The sequence below is a fragment of the Salmo salar genome, chromosome ssa04 (genome assembly GCF_905237065.1).
Source record: "Salmo salar chromosome ssa04, Ssal_v3.1, whole genome shotgun sequence".
Taxonomy (NCBI): domain Eukaryota; kingdom Metazoa; phylum Chordata; class Actinopteri; order Salmoniformes; family Salmonidae; genus Salmo; species Salmo salar.
In genome coordinates, this window is record NC_059445.1 from 75,211,937 (window position 1) to 75,237,605 (window position 25,669).

The window sequence follows — 25,669 nt, forward strand, 5'->3', positions numbered from 1 at the left end:
CATAGGGCAGCGCACAATTGGCCCAGTGTCGTCCTGGTTAGGGTTTGGCCGTCATTGTAAATAAGAATTAGCAAAATGTTACACAGCATCATCTGGATATGTGTGCAATAAATGTTCAACATTCACCTTCTGCTACCATTTCTGTCAAGCCGTCTATGCATATGTTTGATAAATCCAATATACACCACCCAGAATGCTCTGTAACCCAATGCCACATAGCAAACATTGGAAATGAATGTACTTCTGGTGTACCAAAATGCAATGACGCTGTCGGTGTTATCGAGGTATAACTGTCAGAAACAACAAATGTTGCAGAGTCATTACACTGTTTCTATTTCAGTGCAATTCTGTATAGTACACTGTCATAGTCGCCGACACCTGCTGTTGAGCGTCCTCCTGTGGGAGGATTTGAGCGTTGCAGCTGTAGCCTACCAATGAGACTATTGAGGGAGGAGTCCGTCGGTGGATCAGAGTAGACGCTCCAGCTCACATCGAAACACTTTACATCGCACAGAGGGAGGCGACCATTCCCTAATTTTCCCATCCAGCCAGTAGCCGCAGAAACACCCAGAGGGGAATATTTCAAAGCTTTGTTCATAGGTGGAATCAGTTTTCGACCAGTCGCAATTATGTCTGGGCATTCTTATCAAGGCAAAAAGAATATTCCAAAGATCACAGTAAGTAGAATTATTAATATCTGCCTTAGTGGCTCCTGAAACTCGCATGTCAGATTGTCTAAAATCAGTGCATTGCTTTTGTCTTGGCTAATTCCTATTTTATGTTACCGCTATTCAAGAATGTGCCAATAGCAATTCATTAATGCATACAGGCCTTTGTCATCAGTGTGGGATATGTTCCTTTCCATTATGATAGTCAATTGAACATAGAAACAAATACAGTAGTGCAGAATGAAGGTGGCATGATTGGCTACCATAGTGACAGTCGGAGAGACAGAACGAGGCGTTTTCTTAAAAGGTAACTTGCATCTTCTTTGTTGAGGATGGCATGATAACCGTGCGCATTGCATGTGGCTCATTTGAAAGATATATATAATAAATAAATAAAATAGTCTTCACACTGGGCTGTTATAATGTAGTTATAACTTTATATGTTGGCATCTTGAATGTGACATCTTTATATTGTGGCATCTTGAATGCTTGGGGAAAGATAGATGAAATGATGTAGATGAAATGCACATCCTTTTTATAAATAATAAACAACATTATCGCGTTTTGGATTCGTTTTTGTAGTCTACAGGGCCACACATGGAAAGTCAGCCTCCTATTATAAGAAAAAAACGAATACAAAGCAATAAATCAGTTATAGCTGTGTGAATCGAGGAAATATATGGCCTATTCGTTTTCTATATTCAACATCCTGTGGTTGAATTATGTATCATAATAAACCCCTGTTGGACACCCCCATTCTGTTAAAGAAAAATGTATTTGGCCAGATATAGGCTATCTGAGCGATGGACTGGTGATGCAGGGAGAGAGAAAAAATCTCCCACGCCCATGTGTATGATGAGATGTTATAGCCCGTCCGTAAAATAGAGCATTTCGAATTCAGCATTACTAGAACGTAATGTAATAGAATTCGCCGGTGCGGTGCTTTGCCTCACGGAGTTGGAGTTAAAATCGGGAAAAGCAACGTGTTGGCGGGGATAGTTGCTTCTGCTGCTGCAGCACAGCTCTAGGGTCTGTTTGAAATGGCTGCGTGTTCATTGTTGCGGCTCACCGTGGTGTTATATTCCAGGAGAGACGCCCTTTGTCTCGTCTGATATCACTGACGGATTGGGGGTGGAGGCAGGCTGGCCCGCAAGGGTCTTCTCATAGAATATCAGCGACGCACTAGAATGTTTTAGGGAAAGTTGTGTGTGAAAATATTTGTGTACACATTTTATGTTTTGTGGAGGCTTTGAACATGTTTGGCCTGTACAGGGAATACACCTGCTGCTCAGTCTAGGGACCTTTCAGGGTAATGGCCCTGAGGAGCACTATTTTATGCTTCATCATCAATTCTACATATCAGCCTTCTTGTAGGCCCACTCTACCCTACTGTGCAACTTGACATAATGGAGAATCTAATATCCTTTAAACAAGTTAATAGACCGTTTATTACAGTGTAATTGCATGTACACAAATGCTGGGTTGTTTGGTTGATTCAACTGGGTTGCAGCCATTTTTTAATATTTTTTTTCGTTGGGTCACTTAGTTGGGTTGTTTTTCTTTAAAAACAGCTGGGTTATTGATGCTGGGTTATTGAGATACTGTATGATCCAGTGGGACAGATCAGAAGACTGGAGGGGTGAATTTAAGATAGATATTTTTAGCCACCCATGAGAGTAAATGTCATTCCTGTTAATCTATTGTGTTGTATAGTTATCACATGTTAAGGTTGAACATTGACACTTTAGTAGCTTTAGTGAGGCTCACAGAAGTGTACGAGTTCCCTAAAAACCCAATGTTGGGATACAATAAGGTGGTATACCTTATTATAATATGTAATAAATAATCTTAATATTATAGAAGAATGAAGGAAAATTAGAATTTGCAGTATGTGAACTTAATGTGATGAACAAGAATTACATTTACTCTCACGGGTGGCCAATAAGATCTAGCTGAAAGCCATGCCCCTAATAAGCCACGCCTCTTGAAAATAACCTAAGGATTACATTCAAAAATACCCTACTGCTAGGTCATCGCAGAATGGGAGTAAAAACTCCCAACTGATGGTTAAATTAACCCATGTTTAGGTAATCCCAACAACCCAATTTGTTGGGTTATTCACACAACCCAACTGACTGGGTCAAAACAACCCAGCGTGTGTTCTGTTCAATATTGGGTTACCAAATAACCCAAATTGGGTTATTTTTAACCCAGCATTGTTGTGTGTGTAGGCTATAGCCTGACAATCTGAGAAATGTATTTGGGAATGATTTTCCTAGTTTATTTCTACCCCCTATATTCCAGCTGTTTCCTTATGTCTGTCTGTCGGAGCAGGAGCGCATTAAGGCCATGTCAGATTTCTAGGTGTGGTTATGCTTTTTCCATGTTCTCACAGTATCCTACTGTAGTGCCGTGCATGTCATCGTTCCTCCTCTCCAGCTGGAACCTGCATATGTGGGCATGACTGACAGGCTTTACCCAGGAAAGAAGCCTTTTCCCCCCAATGGCGCCACAAAACAGGGCCTCACCGCCCCTACACTGTCTTCAAAGTGGGCCTAACTGCAAGCAAAGTGTGTGGTCATACACACTTCCTTAAAAACTTAGGTGCTGGGCTAGTAAATAATACCTGTAAAGAATAGGAAGGCCCGCACACTGTTTATGCTCCCAATTCACCACTTTATTTACTACGTTTCAGACCTTCCTAACTGTAAAACATCCTGCTGTGACCACCAAGCTATTGCCATCCACTCTCCATGGCGACCAGCATACTATTGAGAAGTAGAAAATACCACCTCGGTTACCCTTGTCTCCCTGCCTCTAGCCTCTGACATGAGGCCATTTTACCACCCTGGATGGAGTTTGCGGTCAGGCCCAATCAAAACCAGATTTGAGTGTTGGGCTGCCTTGGAAACGGTGCCGCTTTGGCCTATCACAAGATCACGCTGCTTGAGACTGGACTCTATGATGTGGCGGCTAGGCAACTTATTTAGATTGATACAGCCTATTGTTTTGACTTTTCCACAGAAAAAAATGTAATGTGCTTTTGAGTGAATAGTAAATATTTTTGTCACTAGGCAACAGCAGAGGCCCCTGGCTCCCATGCAGCAGGATGACTTTCCCCTTCCATTGGTCTCAGCCTGCCCGCCCGCCCGCCCGCCTCACACATAAGGGTCTCACAGTTAATAGACTCCTCTGGAATATCATCTTGGCTCGGTGTGTTTTAGCTGCTATGTTTTCTCTGTTAGCAACAACACACAGAGGCCCTGTTCCCAGTCAAACTCTCTACAGATGTCCTTAAGAACTTCCTGTTGCAAATGCTTCTGTTACTGTAATGTGTGCTCTTATCAATTTGCTCTGTGTGGGAAAAGAACCTTCACAAACCTTCACAATACAGCATGCAGTACTTTCTTTAGACCATCTTTAGTCTTTTCTGGCTTTTATAATGGTGAAAGAGAGAGTTTCTGGTGGGAAGATCTCTAGTTGTATTAATTTTTTAAGTTCGATCGACAGTCAAATCTTGTAACACAAGGACTTATTTTGTTATTTCCAATGTCAAATTGCAGAAAATCACTGTTACTGTAGGCCTTTCTGACCTTGTGAGGAGATTTTATCGCAAGCATGTCTCAAACTCTTAACCCTTAAAGTGTTTCATTTTGTATAAGCTTAAAACTATAAACCAAATCCTGTGATCTGTAACATGGCAACAACAAATCTCCCCACCCCCCAGTATCAGTCTGTGTGCCACGCCAGTGCTGTGGAAGGGCTCTACATAGAGTCAGTGTCCCAAATCACACACTATTCCCTATTTAGTAACATGGGCCCTGGTTAAAAGTATTGATACTTTTAATTTTCTCCAAACGGGTTCCTCCACCTGTCCCCATAGGAGAACCCTTTTTGGTTCCAGGAAGAACCCTTTTTGGTTCCAGGTAAAACCCTTTTGGGTTCCATGTAGAACCCTCTGTGGAAAGGGTTCTACATGGAACTCAAAAGGGATCCACCTGGAACCAAAAAGGGTTCTTAAAAGGGTTATCCTATGGGTCAGCCGAAGAACTCTTTTAGGTGCTAGATAGCACTTTTTGTTTTCTTCCTAAGAGTGTATACTGTATAGGTTATCGGGTGTGATTTGGGACGCGACCATATAAACTACCCATTAAGCTCTTTTTGTTCTGTTTTACTGTAACTGGCTTCAGCCTGATTGATTGACATGCGGGGGTAGGCTTTATAGCACATTACTTAGTCAAGGTCAGCATATGTCAAGTGTCAGTGTGCAGCGGGTAGGACGGAGTCAGGCGCAGGACACAGAACTGAGTAAAAAACTGCCTTTACTCGAAAAAAACAACAAAATCATTCCACGCAGGGAAACACACCAGCTCACAGAAATCTCAACCACTTAACAATGAACAAACACGCACAAAAACCATGGGGAAAACAGAGGGTTAAATAATGAACATGTAATTGGGGAATTGAAACCAGGTGTGTAAAACAAAGACAAAACAAAAGGAAAATGAAAAGTGGATCGGCAATGGCTAGAAGACCGGTGACGTCGACCACCGAACGCCGCCCGAACAAGGAGAGGGACCGACTTCGGCGGAAGTCGTGACAGTACCCCCCCCCTTGATGCGTGGCTCCAGCAGTGCGCCGACACCGGCCTCGGGGACGACCCGGAGGACGAGGTGCAGGACCCGGGTGAAGACGGTGAAATTCCTGCAGTTACGACGGGTCCAGGATGTCCAGAGGGGGCGGAGGAACCTCCCGCACCTCAGACTTCTGGAGCGGACCAGCCACCACTGGCCTGAGGAGAGACACATGGAACGAGGGGTTAATACGGTAATCAGGGGGGAGCTGTAACCTATAACAAACCTCGTTCAGTCTCCTCAGGACTTTAAATGGCCACATAAACCGCTGACCCAGCTTCCGGCAGGGCAGGCGAAGAGGCATGTTTTGGGTCGAGAGCCAGACCTGGTCCCCCGGTGCATACACCGGGGCCTCACTGCGGTGGTGGTCGGTGCTCGCCTTCTGCCGCCTGATGGCCCGTTGCAGGTGCACATGGGCCGCGTCCCAGGTCTCCTCCAAGCGCCGAAACCATTCATCCACCGCAGGTGCCTCGATCTGGCTCTGATGCCACGGTGCCAGGACCGGCTGATAACCCAGTACACACTGAAAAGGAGATAGGTTAGTGGAGGAGTGGCGGAGGGAGTTTTGGGCCATCTCTGCCCAGGGGATGAACGCCGCCCACTTACCCGGCCGGTCCTGGCAATAGGACCGCAGAAACCTATCCACATCCTGGTTCACTCTCTCCACCTGCCCGTTACTCTCGGGGTAAAAACCTGATGTGAGGTTGACCGAGACCCCCAGACGTTCCATAAACGCCCTCCAGACCCTAGACGTGAACTGGGGACCCCGATCAGAAACAATATCCTCTGGCACCCCGTAGTGCCGGAAAGACGTGGGTGAACAGGGCCTCCGCAGTCTGTAGAGCCGTAGGGAGACCGGGCAAAGGAAGGAGACGGCAGGACTTGGAAAACCGATCCACAATGACCAGGATCGTGGTATTTCCCTGTGACAGAGGGAGATCCGTCACGAAATCCACCGATAAGTGTGACCACGGCCGTTGTGGAACGGGTAGGGGTTGTAATTTCCCTCTGGGCAGGTATTTAGGTGCCTTGCACTGGGCGCACACCGAGCAGGAGGAAACATAAACCCTCACGTCCTTAGCTAAAGTGGGCCGCCAGTACTTCCCACTAAGACAGCGCACCGTCCTACCGATGCCAGGGTGACCAGAGGAGGGGGACGTGTGGACCCAATAGAGCAAACTGTCGCGGACAGCAGATGGAATGTACAGTCGCCCAGCAGGACACTGTGTGGGAGTGTGCTCTGTACGTAACGCCCGCTCGATGTCAACGTCCAGCTCCCACACCACCGGTGCCACCAGGCAAGAAGCTGGAAGTATGGGAGTGGGCTCCGTGGTCCACTCCTCTGTGTCATACATCCGGGACAGTGCGTCTGCCTCCGCGTTCTGGGAACCTGGTCTGTAGGATAGGGTGAAAACAAAACGGGTGAAAAACATGGCCCACCTTGCCTGGCGAGGGTTTTGTCTCCTCGCCGCCCGGATGTACTCCAGATTGCGGTGGTCAGTCCAGATGAGGAAAGGGTGTTTAGCCCCCTCAAGCCAATGCCTCCACGCTTTCAGAGCCTTTATGACAGCCAGTAGCTCCCGGTCCCCCACATCATAGTTACGCTCCGCCGAGCTGAGCTTCTTCAAAAAGAAAGCGCAGGGGGCGGAGTTTGGGTGGCGTACCTGAGCGCTGAGAGAGCACAGCACCTATCCCAGCCTCGGACGCATCCACCTCCACTATGAACGCCAAAGAGGGATCCGGATGAGCCAGCATGGGAGCTGAGGTGAACAAAGCCTTCAGGTGACCAAAGGCCCTGTCCGCCTCAGCCGACCACCGCAGCCGCACCGGTCCCCCCTTCAGCAGTGAGGTAATGGGAGCCGCTACCTGATAAACCTCCGGTAGTAGTTGGCAAACCCTAGAAACCGCTGCACTTCCTTTACCGTGGTGGGAGTCGGCCAATTACACACGGCTGAAATGCGGTCACTCTCCATCTCCACCCCTGAAATGGAAATGCGGTACCCTAGGAAGGAGATGGACTGTTGGAAGAACAGACATTTCTCAGCCTTGACATACAGGTCATGCTCCAACAGTCAAGCACCCTGCGCACCAGGGACACATGCTCGGCGCGTGTAGCGGAGTATATCAGAATGTCGTCGATATACACCACTACACCCTGCCCGAGCAGGTCCCGGAAAATCTCGTCTACAAAGGATTGGAAGACTGATGGAGCATTCATCAACCCGTACGGCATGACGAGGTATTCATAGTGCCCAAAGGTGGTACTAAATGCCGTCTTCCACTCATCCCCCTCCCGGATACGCACCAGATTGTACGCGCTCCTGAGATCCAGTTTAGTGAAGAAGCGCGCCCCGTGTATTGACTCGATCGCACTGGCTATGAGAGGCAGCGGGTAACTGTACCTCACCATGATCTGATTGATCCCTCGATAGTCAATACACGGGCGTAAACCACCGTCCTTCTTCTTCACAAAAAATAAACTTGAGGAGGCAGGTGAAGTGGAAGGCCGAATGTATCCCTGCCCCAGAGATTTGGAGACATATGTTTCCATAGTCGCCGTCTCCTCCTGTGACAGAGGATACACGTGACTCCTGGGGAGTGCTGCGTCTACCAGGAGATTTATCGCACAATCCCCCCGTTGATGGGGTGGTAGTTGAGTCGCCTTCTTCTTACAGAAGGCAAGAGCCAAATCGGCATATTCAGAGGGGATGTGCACGGTGGAGACCTGGTCTGGACTCTCCACCGTAGTAGCACCGATGGAAACACCTACACACCTCCCTAAGCACTTACGTGACCATCCCTTGAGAGCCCTCTGTTGCCACGAAATAGTGGGGTCATGATAGGCCAACCAGGGAAGACCCAACACCAAGGGGACACAGGAGAATCAATCAGGAAGAGACTAATTCTCTCCTCATGACCCTCCTGCGTTATCATACATAGTGGAGCAGTGGTCTCCCTAATCAGCCCCGACCCTAAAGGACGACTATCTAAGGCATGTACAGGGAAGGGCACATCAACAGGAACAATAGGGATCCCTAATCTAAGTGCAAATGAACGGTCAAAAAAGTTCCCAGCTGCGCCTGAATCTACTAGCGCCTTATGCGGGGAAAACTCAGGAAATTCTATACACACACATGTGCGCAACAGGGAGCTCTGGGTGAGTCGGGTGCCCACTCACCTGGGATGATCCACTAGTGCCCTGCCTGCTGCCTCGACTCCCTGGGGAACCTCCCCAGCACCGACCAGCAGTGTGCCCTCTGCGGCCACATGTGGTGCAGGAAGTGGCCCCCCCTCCGGTCACCCTCATAGCAGCACCTCCGAGCTCCATAGGTGTAGGATTGGAGGTGCTGGGGGATGGAATGTACGAGCCCTGATCTGGACGTCCGCGGGTGGCCAACAGGTTATCCAGCCGGATGGATAAATCTAACAGCTGGTCGAGGTTAAGGGTGCTGTCCCTGCAAGCCAGCTCCCGACGAACGTCCTCATGCAGACTGCATCAGTAATGGTCGATCAGGGCCCTCTCATTCCATCCCGCACTGGCAGCCAGGGTCCTGAAGTCCAGTGCGAAGTCCTGTGCGCTCCTGATCCCCTGTCTGAGATGGAACAAGCGTTCCCCCGCCGCTCTCCCCTCAGGTGGATGATGGAAGACCGCCCGGAAGTGGCGGGTGAAATCCTCATAGCGGACCAACGCTGCGTCTACTCCTCCCCAAATGGCGTTGGCCCACTCAAGCGCTTTCCCCGACAAACAGGAGATGAGTGCGGACACGCTGTCGTGTCCCGAGGGAGCCGGGTGGACGGTCACCAGGTAGAGCTCCAACTGGAGCAGGAACCCCTGGCACCCGGCAGCCGTCCCATCATATGCCCTCGGGAGCGAGAGCCGAATCCCACTGCGTTTAGGTGACGGAGGGGTGGACAGCGGTGTGGGTTGGGGTGAAGTTGATGGGGGTGTGGGAAAACCCCCTCTCTCCCATCACTCCATGGTGTGCAGCACGCGATCCATGGCCGTGCCAAGATTTTGGAGCGTCATCGCGTGCTGCTGGACGCGCTCCTCCACTGGTAACGGAGGACTGGGTGCACCTGCTGACTCCATATTTTGGTGCGTGTTTCTGTCAAGTGTCAGTGTGCAGCGGGTAGGACGGAGTCAGGCGCAGGACACAGAACTGAGTAAAAAACTTCCTTTACTCGAATAAAACAACAAAATCATTCCACGCAGGGAAACACACCAGCTCACAGAAATCTCAACCACTTAACAACGAACAAACACGCACAAAAACCATGGGGAAAACAGAGGGTTAAATAATGAACATGTAATTGGGGAATTTAAACCAGGTGTGTAAAACTAAAACAAAACAAAAGGAAAATTAAAAGTGGATCGGCAATGGTTAGAAGACCGGTAACGTCGACCGCCGAACGCCGCCCGAACAAGGAGAGGGACCGACTTCGGCGGAAGTCGTGACAGCATAAGTGATCAGGGCGAGGATTTGATGTCGACCAAAGTGGACAGCAGCACTAAACCAAGCTCACAGCACACACTCATCTCAGTTACTGTGGAAGGTAAAAGGAGACATTTGAAAAGACGCGCAGTACACTACTACTGTACGTTAGCATTTGAATTGAAATAAAATGTTATTGGACAAAGAGTCAGTGAGGAAGACATTGTTATGCCAGAAATGTCCTTACAAATGGTATGGCTATAGTTTTCTCTCTGTGGGGTTTCCATGACCATTTTTTTCATGGAATGGGATTTTAGTAGTACTTTAATGATACAGTAAGAACATATATTTAAAGGTTATTCATTTCAGATGGTTCCATCCCTATCCTCAAGCTCTGCATGTCTTGTGGTTGCACCGATGGGACGGTTTGACTTGTTTATGATTGTGTTAAACCGTGAACAATATTTTACAATCCATGTCATGACCCATCTGCAAATCCACCAGAATTGACCAATGGTGTGCAGTCACACCTCAAGAATTGTGGCTGGTCTCATATCAACACTACTGCAACTACTGGATTCTGTCAAAGCATTTAACCACAGAACATTTGGGGAATGCTAAGCCAAAGTCACATTTTTGATTTGTGTGTCCATGCATGCGTGTGTTGCAACAGAATTCAAACTGCAGATTGCCGTATCATTTTACTCTTTTAAGTTCTGTCATATTTACGTTGTAACAAAAACATGGAGGACTCTGTCTTTCTCTTCCCCCATTCTTTTTAGCAGGGTTTCTCCAGATGTATGCATCTGAGAGTCGGCTTTCCTTACTGAGCCCAGTGAAATCACTGGATTACTTTGGATATACCATTGTTTACTAAGCGGAGACCACTGCTCTATGATATAACAGTGCATTCAGTCAAACTCCTCTGAATAGTCACAAAATCACAACTCTTGCTTTCTTTCATTTTCATTTATCGAGGAATTTATTCTGCTGTTTTAATTCACGGACAAATTTAGATTGTGGGCAGAAGCCTAGCTGGTTAAATCTGACATGATGCATATTGCTTGGCGCCTATTGCTGTGAGTGGCCAGGGCTGACCTAAGTGTACAGATGTAGGAACTTAATTTGATCACCCTGTTGCAGGAGAACTTTCCTGCAATTCAGGACATTTTAAACTTGTACTGTATTTGAGGTTTAAAAAGGCTTCTTAAATTTGTATTTGCCATTTTTGGAAATTTCAGATGAATTAGAATCCACATTAGAATTGCTAGTAATGCTGTAGGATTATTTTCCTGCTGTAGCAAACTGGCCCATATTAAGATCCTACATCTGTATGTGAAACAGAGGTTTGCTACAGCGTCCAATACAAAAAAAACACTTGGGTATGATTACAGCAGGATCTTGAATGTGAGGTATTATTGAGAAGTAATAAAGTAATATATCTGTATAATATTTTGGAATGTGTGCAGTGTCTGCTAGTGTTAGTAAAGCAGTAGAGTACGAGGAAGTTAATCAGATATGATGACAGTCGACAGTCCTGATCCTGGGTGTGATTGATTACAGCCAACAATATTGATCCTGCGTGTGATTGGTGATGACAGGCCTAGGGTTGTAAAGGGAGGGTATATTACTGGAAACTTTCTAAGTTTACCAGTAAACTATCAGAATGTTGGTATCTTTCAAGGATTTGATGTAATCTATCACAAGACATCTAGTGGCCCTTTTTGGGAACTTTAGATTATCACACGGCTCTGTAATTATCTCTGGCCCTATCACGTGTGGCATTATCACATGTAAAATATAGGAAATAATTAAGATGGTTTAAAAATTCTAAATAGAATGGCAAATCGGTTAAACATGATCCTAAATTAAATTATCGACTTAGTTAATACCATTGATGTTTAATATGAGGGTTTCAGCATTATTATTTATGTTATTTATGTTCATTTATTTTACTATGTCAATATGTATTTGTTGTCAATGTTTTGGCATCAAACTGGTGGCAGTTGTGAACAAAGTCAATAGTTGGACGAGTTGCAGAGTTACAGTAATTTAAAACAATGCAAATAGTCTGGGTAGCCATTTGATTACCTGTTCAGGAGTCTTATGGCTTGGGGGTAAAAACTGTTGAGAAGCCTTTTTGTCCTAGACTTGGCACTCCGGTTCCGCTCATGAACCATATGTTCTATCTACTAAAACTCATGAACCATATGTTCTATCTACTAAAACTCATGAACCATATGGTCTATCTACTAAAACTCATGAACCATATGGTCTATCTACTAGAAACTCATGAACCATATGTTCTATCTACTAGAAACTCATGAACCATATGTTCTATCTACTAGAAACTCATGAACCATATGGTCTATCTACTAAAACTCATGAACCATATGTTCTATCTACTAAAACTCATGAACCATATGTTCTATCTACTAAAACTCATGAACCATATGTTCTATCTCCTAAAAATCATACACCATATGTTCTATATACTAAAACTCATGAACCATATGTTCTATCTCCTAAAAATCATACACCATATGTTCTATATACTAAAACTCATGAACCATATGTTCTATCTCCTAAAACTCATACATCATATGTTCTATATACTAAAACTCATACACCATATGTTCTATCTACTAAAACTCATGGACAATATGGACACAGATATACCAAAATAATAATACTATAATATAGAATACAGTGTATTCGGAAAGTATTCAGACCCCTTCACTTTTTCCACATTTTGTTACATTACATCCTTATTTTAAAATGGATTCAACTGTATTTTTAATCATCAATCTACACACAATACCCCATAATGAAAAAGCAAAAACAGGTTTTTAGATTTTTTTTGCAAATTTCAAAGAAAAAAAAATGAAATATCACTTTTACATAAGTATTCAGACCCTTTACTCAGTACTTTGTTGAAGCTCCTTTGGCAGTGATTACAGCCTCGAGTCTTCTTGGGTATGACGCTACAAGCTTGGCACACCGTTATTGTGGGAGTTTCTCCCTTTCTTCTCTGCAGATCCTCTCAAGCTCTGTCAGGTTGGATGGGGAGCATCGCTGCACAGCTATTTTCAGGTTTCTCCAGAGATGTCTGATCAGGTTCCAGTCCGGGCTCTGGCTGGGTCACTGAAGGACATTCAGAGACTTGACCCAAAGCCACTACTGCGTTGTCTTGGCTGTGTGCTTAGGGTCGTTGACCTGTTGTAAGGTGAACCTTCGCCCCATTCTGAGGTCCTGAGCGCTCTGGAGCAGGTTTTCATTAAGGATCTCGCTGTACTTTGCTCCGTTCATCTTTCCCCTTGATCCTGACTAGTCTCCCAGTCCCTGCCACTGTAAAACATCCCCACAGCATGATGCTGCCACCACAATGCTTTATCATAGGGATGGTATTGGCCAGGAGATGAGCGGTGCCTGGTTTCCTCCAGACGTGACGTTTGGCATTCAGGCCAAAGAGTTCAATCTTGGTTTCATCAGACCAGAGAATCTTGTTTCTCATGGTCTGAGAGTCCTTTAGGTGCCTTTTGGCAAACTCCAAGCGGGCTGTCATGTGCCTTTTACTGAGAAGTGGCTTCCATCTGGCCACTCTAGTATATAGTCCTGATTGGTGGAGTGCTGCAGAGATGGTTGTCCTTCTGGAAGATTCTCCCATCTCCACAGAGAAACTCTGGAGCTCTGTCAGAGTGACCACTGGGTTCTTGGTCGCATCCCTGACGAAGGCTCTTTTCTGATTGCTCAGTTTGGCCTGGCGGCCAGCTCTAGGAAGAGTCTTAGTGGTTCCAAACTTCTTCCATTTAATAATGATGGTGGCCCCTGTGTTCTTGGGGACCTTCAATGCTGCATAATTCTTTTGGTACCCTTCCCAAGATCTGTGCCTCGATACAATCCTTTCTCGGAGCTCTACAGACAATTCCTTCGACTTCAGGGCTCGGTTTTTGCTCTGACATGCACTGTCAACTGTGGGACCTTATATAGACAGGTGTGTGCCTTTCCAAATCATGTCCAATCAATTGAATTTACCACAGGTAGACCAATCAAGTTGTAGAAACATCTCAAGGATGATCAATGGAAACAGGATGCACCTGAGCTCAATTTCAAATCTCATAGTGAAGGGTCTGAATACTTATGTAAATAAGCAATTTCTGTTTAAAATGTTTTATACATTTGAAAACATTTCTAAAAACCAGTTTTTGCTCTGTCATTATGGGGTATTGTGTGTAGATGTATGATGAAAAACTATTTTAGAATAAGCCTGTAACGTAACAAAATGTGGAAAAAGGGAAGGGGTCTGAATACTTTACAAATGCACTGTATGAATCCATTTTTTTTAAAGTTATTAAATTATAAATGACCAAAGTTAGGATAGATTGCCAAATATTTTCTGTTAATTACAAAAATTACTGAAGATTCCGGTAACTGGTAAATTACTGGTAGCTTTGCAAACCTAGACAGGATTGAGGCTTGAGGGAAGACACTGATAGATTGGAGTGGGGGTTCAGGCACACACACTGCAGTAAGCATGTCTTTACTGCAGCAGAGTATAGCCCAGGGACCTGGGCCTCGACCATATAGGGATCATTGTAGGAAGATAATAGACTTCCCCGTGCTCTTAGGGCTGGTGTTAAGTACGCTCTTCCCTTAGGTAGCCACACTAAAATTGAGAATATTCTTATGCAATACCATCTGCGGACATACTATCAATTTGAAACATATTCAGATATAAAACCAGATATCCCTTGAAGGTAGTGGAAGGGTATGGATTAGGGGACTGTGTAGTGTGTAGATGATAGAGGCCATTCTGTAAATCAACATGTACAGTATGTGCTCTCGCTCCCTCTCTCGCTCCCTCTCTCTCTCCCTCTCTCGCTCCCTCTCTCGCTCCCTCTCTCTCTTTCTCTCTCTCTCTCGCTCCCTCTCTCTCTCTCCCTCCCTCTCTCGCTCCCTCTCTCGCTCTCTCTCTCTCGCTCCCTCTCTCTCTCTTTCTCTCTCTCTCTCTCTCTCTCGCTCCCTCTCTCACTCCCTCTCTCTCTCTCTTTCTCTCTCTCTCTCGCTCTCTCTCTCTCTCTTTCTCTCTCCCTCTCTCGCTCCCTCTCTCTCTCTCTTTCTTTCTCTCTCTCAATTCAATTCAAGAGGCTTTATTGGCATGGGAAACATATGTTAACATTGCCAAAGCAAGTGAAGTAGATAATATACAAAACTGAAATAAACAATAAAAATGTATATTAAACATTACACTCACAGAAGTTCCAAAAGAATAAAGACATTACAAATGTCAGATTATTTATGTATACAGTGTTGTAACGATGTACAAATGGTTAAAGTACAAAAGGGGAAATAAATAAGCATAAATATGGGTTGTATTTACAATGGTGTCTGTTCTTCACTGGTTGACCTTTTCTTGTGGCAACAGGTCACACTCTCTCTTGCTCTCTCTCTATCTCTCTCTCTCTTGCACTCTTTCTCTCTCTCACACTCTCTCTCTCCCTCTCTCTCTCTATCTCTCTGTCTCTCTCTCTCTCTCTGTCTCTCTCTGTCTCTCTCTCTCTCTCTTGCGCTCTCTCTCTCTCTCTTGCACTCTCTCTCTCTCTCTCTGCCTGCCTCTGTGCTTTACACAGTGTGCTGGCAGCTCCAGGCAGGGTGGGGTCGCCTGCATGGCTCAGAAGAGAAGACTGTTGGTTCTTTCTCTGTCTCTCTGCTTAATCAGCATCAGACTCCCTCCCTCCCTCCCTCCCTCCCTCCCTCCCTCCCTCCCTCCCTCCCTCCCTCCCTCCCTCCCTCCATCCATCCATCCATCCATCCATCCCACCCCCATCCCACACTGCCTAGAAGACTAGCCAGTGTTTGTTGTGTGAGCAGATGCCAGGGATGCATCGCTAAGGCTACGTATATACTTCATTTAAACCAGTAGAGAGGGGTGGGGTTCGTACAGACAATGCGCCAGCCGGGCTCCACAGCCAAGACAGTAAATCACTAATTACACCACACCATGTGCTGATGGGAAACTACGGAACGCTCCCATTCTGTTTACCTTACAGGGCAGTGAACTGAACCTAGGCATTTTACACTGCGTGATAATGGGTACCTACCATACATATATTATTCATACAGTAAAAGGTAAAAGAGCCATTTGCCTTTGGTTGAGGTCACTCCATGTCCTGGTCTTGTTGTAGAATCTAGTGGTCTGGCCGGTCCAGGAGAAGAGAAGAGGCCCTGCCCAGGCAATGTACTGGGACACTAATGTCAAAGTTCCAGCAACCCCCCTCCGCTCTCTCTCATTCCCTGTTGCTCAGTGTTATGCCCTGTACTCTGTGAGGCGTGTCCTTAACAGGCATGCCAGCCTGCCGCTCCAGCCTCTCTGAGTGCTCCTAGCAAAGCATTACCATGGAAACGTCTTGCTAGTGGCCAAGTGGCTGTCTCTGGCGCAGGAGCTGAGTCGCTAGACGACAACGCCCTGCTTACAGGCTACGTTATCTAGTCAATCTAGTCCAAGCTCATCTATGTGACTGCTAGGACCATCCATCCACCCAGCTGTGTGTAAAATGTAGGTTACTGTGTACAGTAGTTACTGTGTAATCTGTGTGAGTGGCTATTCTCATTAGCCCTCTCTTGCGTAGATGGGACAGTCAGACATTCCAAACAAATGGCTCTTGTTTCACCCCAGCTGTTGAAATCGAGATTGCGCAAGAACAAGAGCACAAGAACACATCCTGAAAAAAAAGAGGCACAAAACAGAGTGTCCGCCAGAATAGCCGGAATACTGATGAGATTGCTTTGGACTTTGTAACATTCTCTCCCTCCCATCCCCACCCCTCTCTTTTCCCCTCTCGTTCTTTCAATCTCTCTCTCCAGAGTGACAGGCTTCTGGTCAAAGGCGGGAGGATCGTTAATGATGACCAGTCCTTTTATGCCGACATTTACATGGAGGATGGCGTCATTAAGTAAGAGAATGTTTGACCACCACATCCTCCCATGCATTGACGTTGACATTGACCTTGACTTTTTGATCATTTAGCAGACACTCTTATCCAGATCAACTTAGTCAGTGCATTCAACTAAGGTAGGCAAGACAACCACATATCACAGTCATTTCAAGTGCCAGACAGATCAAGACAGATCAAGACAGATCCAGACAGATCCAGACAGATCCAGTCAGATCCAGTCAGAGCCAGTCAGCCAGTCAGATCCAGACAGAGCCAGTCAGCCAGTCAGATCCAGACAGATCCAGTCAGAGCCAGTCAGCCAGTCAGATCCAGTCAGATCCAGACAGATCCAGTCAGAGCCAGTCAGCCAGTCAGCCAGTCAGATCCAGTCAGATCCAGTCAGATCCAGACAGATCCAGTCAGATCCAGTCAGATCCAGACAGATCCAGTCAGATCCAGACAGATCCAGTCAGATCCAGACAGATCCAGTCAGAGCCAGTCAGCCAGTCAGCCAGTCAGATCCAGTCAGATCCAGTCAGATCCAGACAGATCCAGTCAGATCCAGACAGATCCAGACAGATCCAGTCAGATCCAGACAGATCCAGTCAGATCCAGACAGATCCAGTCAGAGCCAGTCAGATCCAGACAGATCCAGTCAGTTACAGACAGATCCAGACAGATCCAGTCAGATCCAGTCAGATCCAGACAGATCCAGACAGATCCAGACAGATCCAGTCAGATCCAGTCAGATCCAGACAGATCCAGTCAGAGCCAGTCAGCCAGTCAGATCCAGACAGATCCAGACAGATCCAGACAGATCCAGTCAGAGCCAGTCAGATCCAGACAGATCCAGTCAGATCCAGACAGATCCAGACAGATCCAGTCAGAGCCAGTCAGATCCAGACAGATCCAGTCAGATCCAGCCAGAGCCAGTCAGATCCAGTCAGATCAAGACAGATCCAGTCAGATCCAGTCAGATCCAGACAGATCCAGTCAGAGCCAGTCAACCAGTCAGATCCAGACAGATCCAGTCAGAGCCAGTCAGCCAGTCAGATCCAGACAGATCCAGTCAGATCCAGACAGATCCAGTCAGTTACAGACAGATCCAGACAGATCCAGACAGATCCAGACAGATCCAGTCAGATCCAGACAGATCCAGTCAGATCCAGTCAGAGTCTACTCCAGTCCACAGTAGTGCATATAGTGTGCAGGGCCAGACAAGAGGCAAAGTGGGTGCATTCCTGCCTGCTCTTGGAAGGTCACTCTTTTTTCCTCAGTTCCTGTTCCCACTCGATCAGCCTATTAGGCTCTTTGTCCTGTGTGCTCCCATAGAGGAGCTCTGATTGGAAAAGCACCCGCAGGAAGGTTAGAGCTGCATACCAATTACACAGGCCAGGCTAGCCTAGCATCGACCACGCTGCTGCTGGCAGAGGAATACAGACACTGCCCTCTTCCCTGTCTGTCTGTCTGTCTGTCTGTCTGTCTGTCTGTCTGTCTGTCTGTCTGTCTGTCTGTCTGTCTGTCTGTCTGTCTGTCTGTCTGTCTGTCTGTCTGTCTGTCTGTCTGTCTGTCTGTCTGTCTGCAACCCTCCAAGCTGCTATTTGACATGCTCTGATGACTTTCATCCAATGTGGAAGGATTGATAGTTTCCAAATGATGCTGGGTCACCGCTAACTTTCAGTTTGATTAACTTTACTGTACACCAGTCAGCCATGAGCAAAACTACATTTCTAATGATATGATAATATATTCATTTTGGTTTATTCATCAGCTATTTAGCTATTCATAGCATGAATTTACAGGATTGTGTCAAGTCAATGATACCCCCTGACATGGCTCTTCTCCCGCCTAAACCTCCAGGCAGATTGGAGACAACCTGATCGTCCCAGGTGGGATCAAGACCATCGAGGCCAACGGCAAGATGGTGATCCCCGGTGGCATTGACAACCACACCCACTTCCAGATGCCCTACCGGGGGACCACCACCGTGGACGACTTCTCCCAGGGCACCAAGGCTGCCCTGGCTGGGGGAACCACCATGATCGGTGAGAGAAGAGAGCGGAGCCCTGGAGAGGCCTGGAGCCCATGTCTCTCACTAGGGGACGGTGGGTGGGGGGATCTGAAGGTATCACAATAACAGACAGCAGGTTCCCCGTAGGAATGGTTGTTACAGTTAACTACCCACATGACATGGAAAGACTGCCATAACAATTGCATCCATAATCATTAGGGCAATTTAACATTTTAGTAGAGTAAGTCTTAGGCTAAATCGTACTGGTTTACTGTATGATCTGATCTCAGTTGAAAATGAGCTAAAACAAGATTATAATCCACACTACTTGGCTGTGGCGGTGTGAGATTGTAGACAAAATACAGAATAGATTGTGGGCAGGCAGCCATGTGCCGGCTTTATCCATTGAAGATGAAAGAAAGAGAGACAGAAAGAAAGAGAGAAAGAAAGAAAGTCAGAGCACGAGAGAGAGAGAGAGAGAGAGAGAGAGAGAGAGAGAGAGAGAGAGAGAGAAGGGCTCTGGCTACAATGTAGAGTGTTCCTAAATGGGCCAATGTGAGCAGCAGTCAAGGGGTCCACACAAAGGGCCGCTGGGAGGGTGGGGGAACGAGGAGCAGCAAGAGGAGCCTACACAGGGAAACACAAGTCCCTTGGAAATGAGCAGTGTGTGATAGAGGTCTTCTCGGGTCCAAAAAGTTCCTGTTTTGAAATGGACCTGGGGCTTTTCCACCTGGACCCAATATAATTAATTAATTGTTTAATATAGAGAACCGTTCCGAATCGATCCGAAGACAACTAGACCCGTTCCGTATAGACCTGTTCGGATCCAGACCCAGTCTGATTCGATCCGAGTGAGGGAAGCAGCAGAAATGTCATTTTTTAAGATACTTTATTAACCGGAGCTGATAAAGCCGTACTGTGAGCGAGTCGAGTGACATGGGGAGCATGGAGGAGGGAGTGACATGGGGAGCATGGAGGAGGGAGTGACATGGGGAGCATGGAGGAGGGAGTGACATGGGGAGCATGGAGGAGGGAGTGACATGGGGAGCATGGAGGAGGGAGTGACATGGGGAGCATGGAGGAGGGAGTTACATGGGGAGCATGGAGGAGGGAGTGACATGGGGAGCATGGAGGAGGGAGTTACATGGGGAGCATGGAGGAGGGAGTGACATGGGGAGATTGGAGGAGGGAGTGACATGGGGAGCATGGAGGAGGGAGTGACATGGGGAGCATGGAGGAGGGAGTGACATGGGGAGCATGGAGGAGGGAGTGACATGGGGAGCATGGAGGAGGGAGTTACATGGGGAGCATGGAGGAGGGAGTGACATGGGGAGCATGGAGGAGGGAGTTACATGGGGAGCATGGAGGAGGGAGTTACATGGGGAGCATGGAGGAGGGAGTGACATGGGGAGCATGGAGGAGGGAGTGACATGGGGAGCATGGAGGAGGGAGTGACATGGGGAGCATGGAGGAGGGAGTGACATGGGGAGCATGGAGGAGGGAGTGACATGGGGAGCATGGAGGAGGGAGTGACATGGGGAGCATGGAGGAGGGAGTGACATGGGGAGCATGGAGGAGGGAGTGACATGGGGAGCATGGAGGAGGGAGTGACATGGGGAGCATGGAGGAGGGAGTTACATGGGGAGCATGGAGGAGGGAGTGACATGGGGAGCATGGAGGAGGGAGTGACATGGGGAGCATGGAGGAGGGAGTGACATGGGGAGCATGGAGGAGGGAGTGACATGGGGAGCATGGAGGAGGGAGTGACATGGGGAGCATGGAGGAGGGAGTGACATGGGGAGCATGGAGGAGGGAGTGACATGGGGAGCATGGAGGAGGGAGTGACATGGGGAGCATGGAGGAGGGAGTTACATGGGGAGCATGGAGGAGGGAGTGACATGGGGAGCATGGAGGAGGGAGTGACATGGGGAGCATGGAGGAGGGAGTGACATGGGGAGCATGGAGGAGGGAGTTACATGGGGAGCATGGAGGAGGGAGGGAGAGACGAGAGACAGCAACCAACCAACCAAGCCGAATTGCGCTATGGTAGACTAATAGCTGCCATAGCTAGATTATTTATCATTAAATATGATTACCTAATACCTGTCTTGACTGCATCAGACCAGGAGAAGCTAGTTAAGCTAGCTAACGTTAGCTAGTTGGGCTAACTAAGATCAGATTATCACCACAGACATACAGTAAACCAGCACGATTCAGCCTAAGACTTGTTGGAGCTAGAAACACAAGCATTTCGCTACACCCGCAATAACGTCTGCAAACACGTGTATGTGACAAATACAATTTGATTTGATTTGATAACTGAGGCTGCACTTTCTCATCCTACAGTTACAAACAAAAACAACTCCATTCAGAATATTAAGTAGCAGCCTACCTGTTGGCTCTTGGTCGTTGTAGCCTATTCTTCTCCTTTAACTTTTAATTCCATCATTTTAATTCCATCTTCCCTTGATTAGATATCTTCTAATTTTTGCCACACACGGAGCGAGGCTCTATGACTGTAGCCTATTGCTGCTTTGATGACTTATGATTGGCCAACAACAAGCTACGCTCTCGTGAAAAGCAAGAGCAGCAGCATATTATGAAATTATAAAATGTCTCTCTTTCTCGCTCTCTACTGCCACAGTCCCATTCGGATCTGTACAGGCCCTCCCGGACAAGTGAGTTAAAATTACACATACCCGAGACCCATGACAATCGTATCAGATCCGACCCAGTCCCGTGACATTATTTAGAGTTCTGGATCCGGACCCGCTCGTGTCATGGACCAGGTCTCGGGTATTCAGGTACAGGTCGATCCATGAAGACCTCTAGTGTGTGATGCACCCCAGACTGGGCCCAAAACACAGATGAGCCCAAAGACTGGGCCCAACACACAGATGAGCCCAAAGACTGGGCCCAACACACAGATGAAACAACTGGTAGATTTTAACGTTTCACTATGATCAACTGGTACAAAACTGTGTGGTGTCTGTGGCCCTGTGAAGGAAGAACTGCCTCCAGCACACTTGTGTACCGCATTAGCTTATTCATCCTGCCCTTCATGTCTTTGACAACGAGTTACAAGCCACACAGCCTCGGTCAGAGAGTCAACCCTAGTAAACAACAGAGCTTTTCTTGGCTGCTGTTGACTCGAGATCGCATTAACATGCACATAGGGATTTGAGGAGATTGGGCCGCCTTTAATTGGATCGGGAAGTGGTCAGCTGGTCAGGGCAGCAGGAAGATATATTACATCAGAGACTAGGACCACTATAGACATCGGAGGAGGTGGGGGTTCTCTTTATCTCTTATCTTATCTTATCTCTTATCAGGTTGAGTTTGTTTTCGATTAGCCGAACAGTGACATGAACTGGGACTTCCATGTAACTCAAACATACATACAGACATTTCCAATGATAGGTGACTTTGTATTGAAAGCCACTGGCAAAGGATACAGAGACACAGGCATTGTGGGTTATATAACACAAACAGTAACATCCTCCCTCTCTCTCTCCCTCTCTCTCTTCCTAATCCCTATCTCTCTATGTCCACCCCCTTCCTTCCCTCCCTCCCTCCCTCCCTGTAGTGGATCATGTGATCCCGGAGCCAGGCAGCAGTCTGATCGAGGCCTTTGAGCAGTGGAGGAGCTGGGCCGATGAGAAGACCTGCTGTGACTACTCCCTCCATGTGGACATCACCCACTGGAGCGACAGTGTCAAGCAGGAGGTGGACACACTTCTCAAGGAAAAAGGTAACGGCCAACTTCACAGCAGCAAGGGGAAGGTCTGACAGACAGTAAATGGAAATTCAAATGGGCTTGATTTCTATAGCACTTTTCCACATGCTCAAATCACATATTATGGGAGGAAATGAATTGACTAGCAAAGAGTTAGGCAGGGTTCCGTTCACCACAAATAAACTCAGCAAAAAAAGAAACGTCCCTTTTTCAGGACTCTGTCTTTCAAAGATAATTCGTAAAAATCTAAATTACTTCACAGATCTTCATTGTAAAGGGTTTAAACACTGTGGGAGGAATGTCAGTGTTCTGCCATGGCCAGAGAAGAGCCCGGATCTCAATCCCATTGAGCACATCTGGGACCTGTTGGATCAGAGGGTGAGGGCTAGGGCCATTCCCCCCAGAAATGTCTGGGAACTTGCAGGTGCCTTGATGGAAGAGTGGGGTAACATCTCACAGCAAGAAGTGGCAAATCTGGTGCAATCCATGAGGAGGAGATGCACTGCAGTACTTAATGCAGCTGGTGGCCACACCAGATACTGACTGTTACTTTTGATGTTGATCCCCCCCTTTGTTCAGGGACACATTATTCAATTTCTGTTAGTCACGTCTGTGGAACTTGTTCCGTTTATGTCTCAGTTGTTGAATCTTGATATGTTCATACAGATATTTACACATGTTAAGTTTGCTGAAATAAACGCAGTTGACAGTGAGAGGACGTTTCTTTTTATATGTCAGTCTGTATATAAACTGGATTGAGAGGACCATGCTTTTAAGTTTAGAGGTGAGGATCCATTGGGAATCCACCTTGGATCAAGACAAAGTCCATAGTACTGGATCCAGCAGACAGACAGGCAGGCAGACGGGCAGGCAGACAGACACACAGATAGACACGCATGCAGACAGACAGACACGCAGGCATGCAGACAGACAGACAGAGACACAGACAGAAAGAAAGAAAGACAGACAGACAGACAGACAGACAGACAGACAGACAGACAGACAGACAGACAGACAGACAGACAGACAGACAGGTAGGTAGGCAGACAGACACATACACAGACAGAAACGCAGGCATGTAGACAGACAGACAAACACAGACAGACAGGCAGGTAGGCAGACAGACACATACGCAGACATACAGTCAGGCAGACAGACATTATACCTACTCCTGAGGCCAATCAGAGATGATGAGCAGGGTTACTGCTGGCAGCAGCTAGGAAACTCATTCAGCGGTGGTGTCTTCTTCCGCCTCCTTATCTCTTGCCCATAATCTGTCTGTCCCCCAACCACAGCCACAGGCGTCCAGTACGCTCACAGGACCTGTGGTCCATACCTGGTCCTGGCCCAAACACCACTGACCACCACTGTCCATCTGCAGGAGGGTGTGGTGCCCTGGGGGGACCCTCCATGGTTTCACGCCCAGTTAGATAGCTCAGACACTGGAGAGAGTGGACAGGTCCGTTTGGCCACCCCAGCATAGCCACAGAATGTCCAGAGAGCAGAATACAGGCCTCCTGGGTAATGATAGTCAGGCCCTAAATTTCAGTCACGTTCAATGAAGCCTGATGAGGGATCTTCTGTTTGGCTCAATGAATAAACTGGAATCATCACAGGAATCTTCTCTGTTTGGGGTTTCACTCATGTGCTACTTCTCCCTCTCTCTCTCTCTCTCCCTTTCTCTCTCTCTCTCTCTCTCTCTCTCTCTCTCTCTCCATGTCTCTCCCTCTCGCTCCCTCTCTCTTCCTGTCTCTCTCTCTCGCTCTCCTTCTCTCTCTCTCTCTCTCTCTCTCTCTCTCTCTCAGGTGTGAACTCCTTCCAGGTCTACATGGCCTATAAGGACTTCTACCAGATGAGCAACAGTGAGGTACAGTGTGCTAGCTAGCGTACAGCAACACACAATGTTGGTGAGCCCTACTCGGGCTCTGCTTGGCCAGCATGTGAAACACAGTCCCGCCAAACTGTAATCAATGGAAAAAATGACCATGTCTGCAAATCATGTGGCCTATATGGAGGCACTGTGGTAATGCTAGACTCCTTTAAACTGGAGCAGCCCATGCAAGACTAGTTTAGCCATGTTTTATAATAGCAGTGTGGTTTCCTATTTGTAGTCTGATGTGTATGGACTATGACCATTCACCTTACTGTGTTCTATTCATGTTTCTACTATGTTCTATTCATGTTTCTACTGTGTTCTATTCATGTTATTACTATGTTCTATTCATGTTTTACTATGTTCTATTCATGTTTCTACTATGTTCTAATCATGTTATTACTATGTTCTATTCATGTTATTACTATGTTCTATTCATGTTATTAGAATGTTCTATTCATGTTTCTACTATGTTCTATTCATGTTATTACTATGTTCTATTCATGTTTCTACTATGTTCTATTCATGTTTCTTCTATGTTCTAATCATGTTATTACTATGTTCTATTCATGTTTCTACTATGTTCTATTCATGTTTCTACTGTGTTCTATTCATGTTATTACTATGTTCTAATCATGTTATTACTATGTTCTAATCATGTTATTACTATGTTCTATTCATGTTTCTACTATGTTCTATTCATGTTTTACTATGTTCTATTCATGTTTCTACTATGTTCTAATCATGTTATTACTATGTTCTATTCATGTTTCTACTATGTTCTAATCATGTTATTACTATGTTCTATTCATGTTATTACTATGTTCTAATCATGTTATTACTATGTTCTATTCATGTTATTACTATGTTCTATTCATGTTTCTACTATGTTCTATTCATGTTATTACTATGTTCTATTCATGTTATTACTATGTTCTATTCATGTAATTACTATGTTCTATTCATGTTTCTACTATGTTCTAATCATGTTATTACTATGTTCTATTCATGTAATTACTATGTTCTATTCATGTTTTACTATGTTCTATTCATGTTATTACTATGTTCTATTCATGTTTCTACTATGTTCTATTCATGTTTCTTCTATGTTCTAATCATGTTATTACTATGTTCTATTCATGTTATTACTATGTTCTATTCATGTTATTACTATGTTCTAATCATGTTATTACTATGTTCTATTCATGTTTCTACTATGTTCTATTCATGTTATTACTATGTTCTATTCATGTTATTACTATGTTCTATTCATGGTTGTACTATGTTCTATTCATGTTATTACTATGTTCTATTCATGGTTGTACTATGTTCTATTCATGTTATTACTATGTTCTGTTCATGTTATTACTATGTTCTAT

At 46.2% G+C, this 25,669-nt stretch overlaps 1 protein-coding gene across 4 annotated transcripts in view; it reads left to right on the forward strand.

Annotated features, from left to right (window-relative positions):
• The first annotated feature begins 460 nt into the window (after positions 1–460).
• dpysl3 (dihydropyrimidinase like 3) overlaps positions 461–25,669 on the forward strand; it is a 48,271-nt gene continuing 23,062 nt past the window's right edge. For 3 of the 4 annotated variants that reach the window (XM_014197984.2, XM_045716214.1, XM_045716215.1), the window contains exons 1-5: positions 461–677; positions 16,600–16,688; positions 18,531–18,715; positions 22,268–22,432; positions 24,223–24,284. In XM_014197984.2, coding sequence (XP_014053459.1) covers positions 630–677; positions 16,600–16,688; positions 18,531–18,715; positions 22,268–22,432; positions 24,223–24,284 — 549 coding nt within the window. In that variant the 5' untranslated portion in view covers positions 461–629. 4 annotated transcript variants of the gene reach the window in all.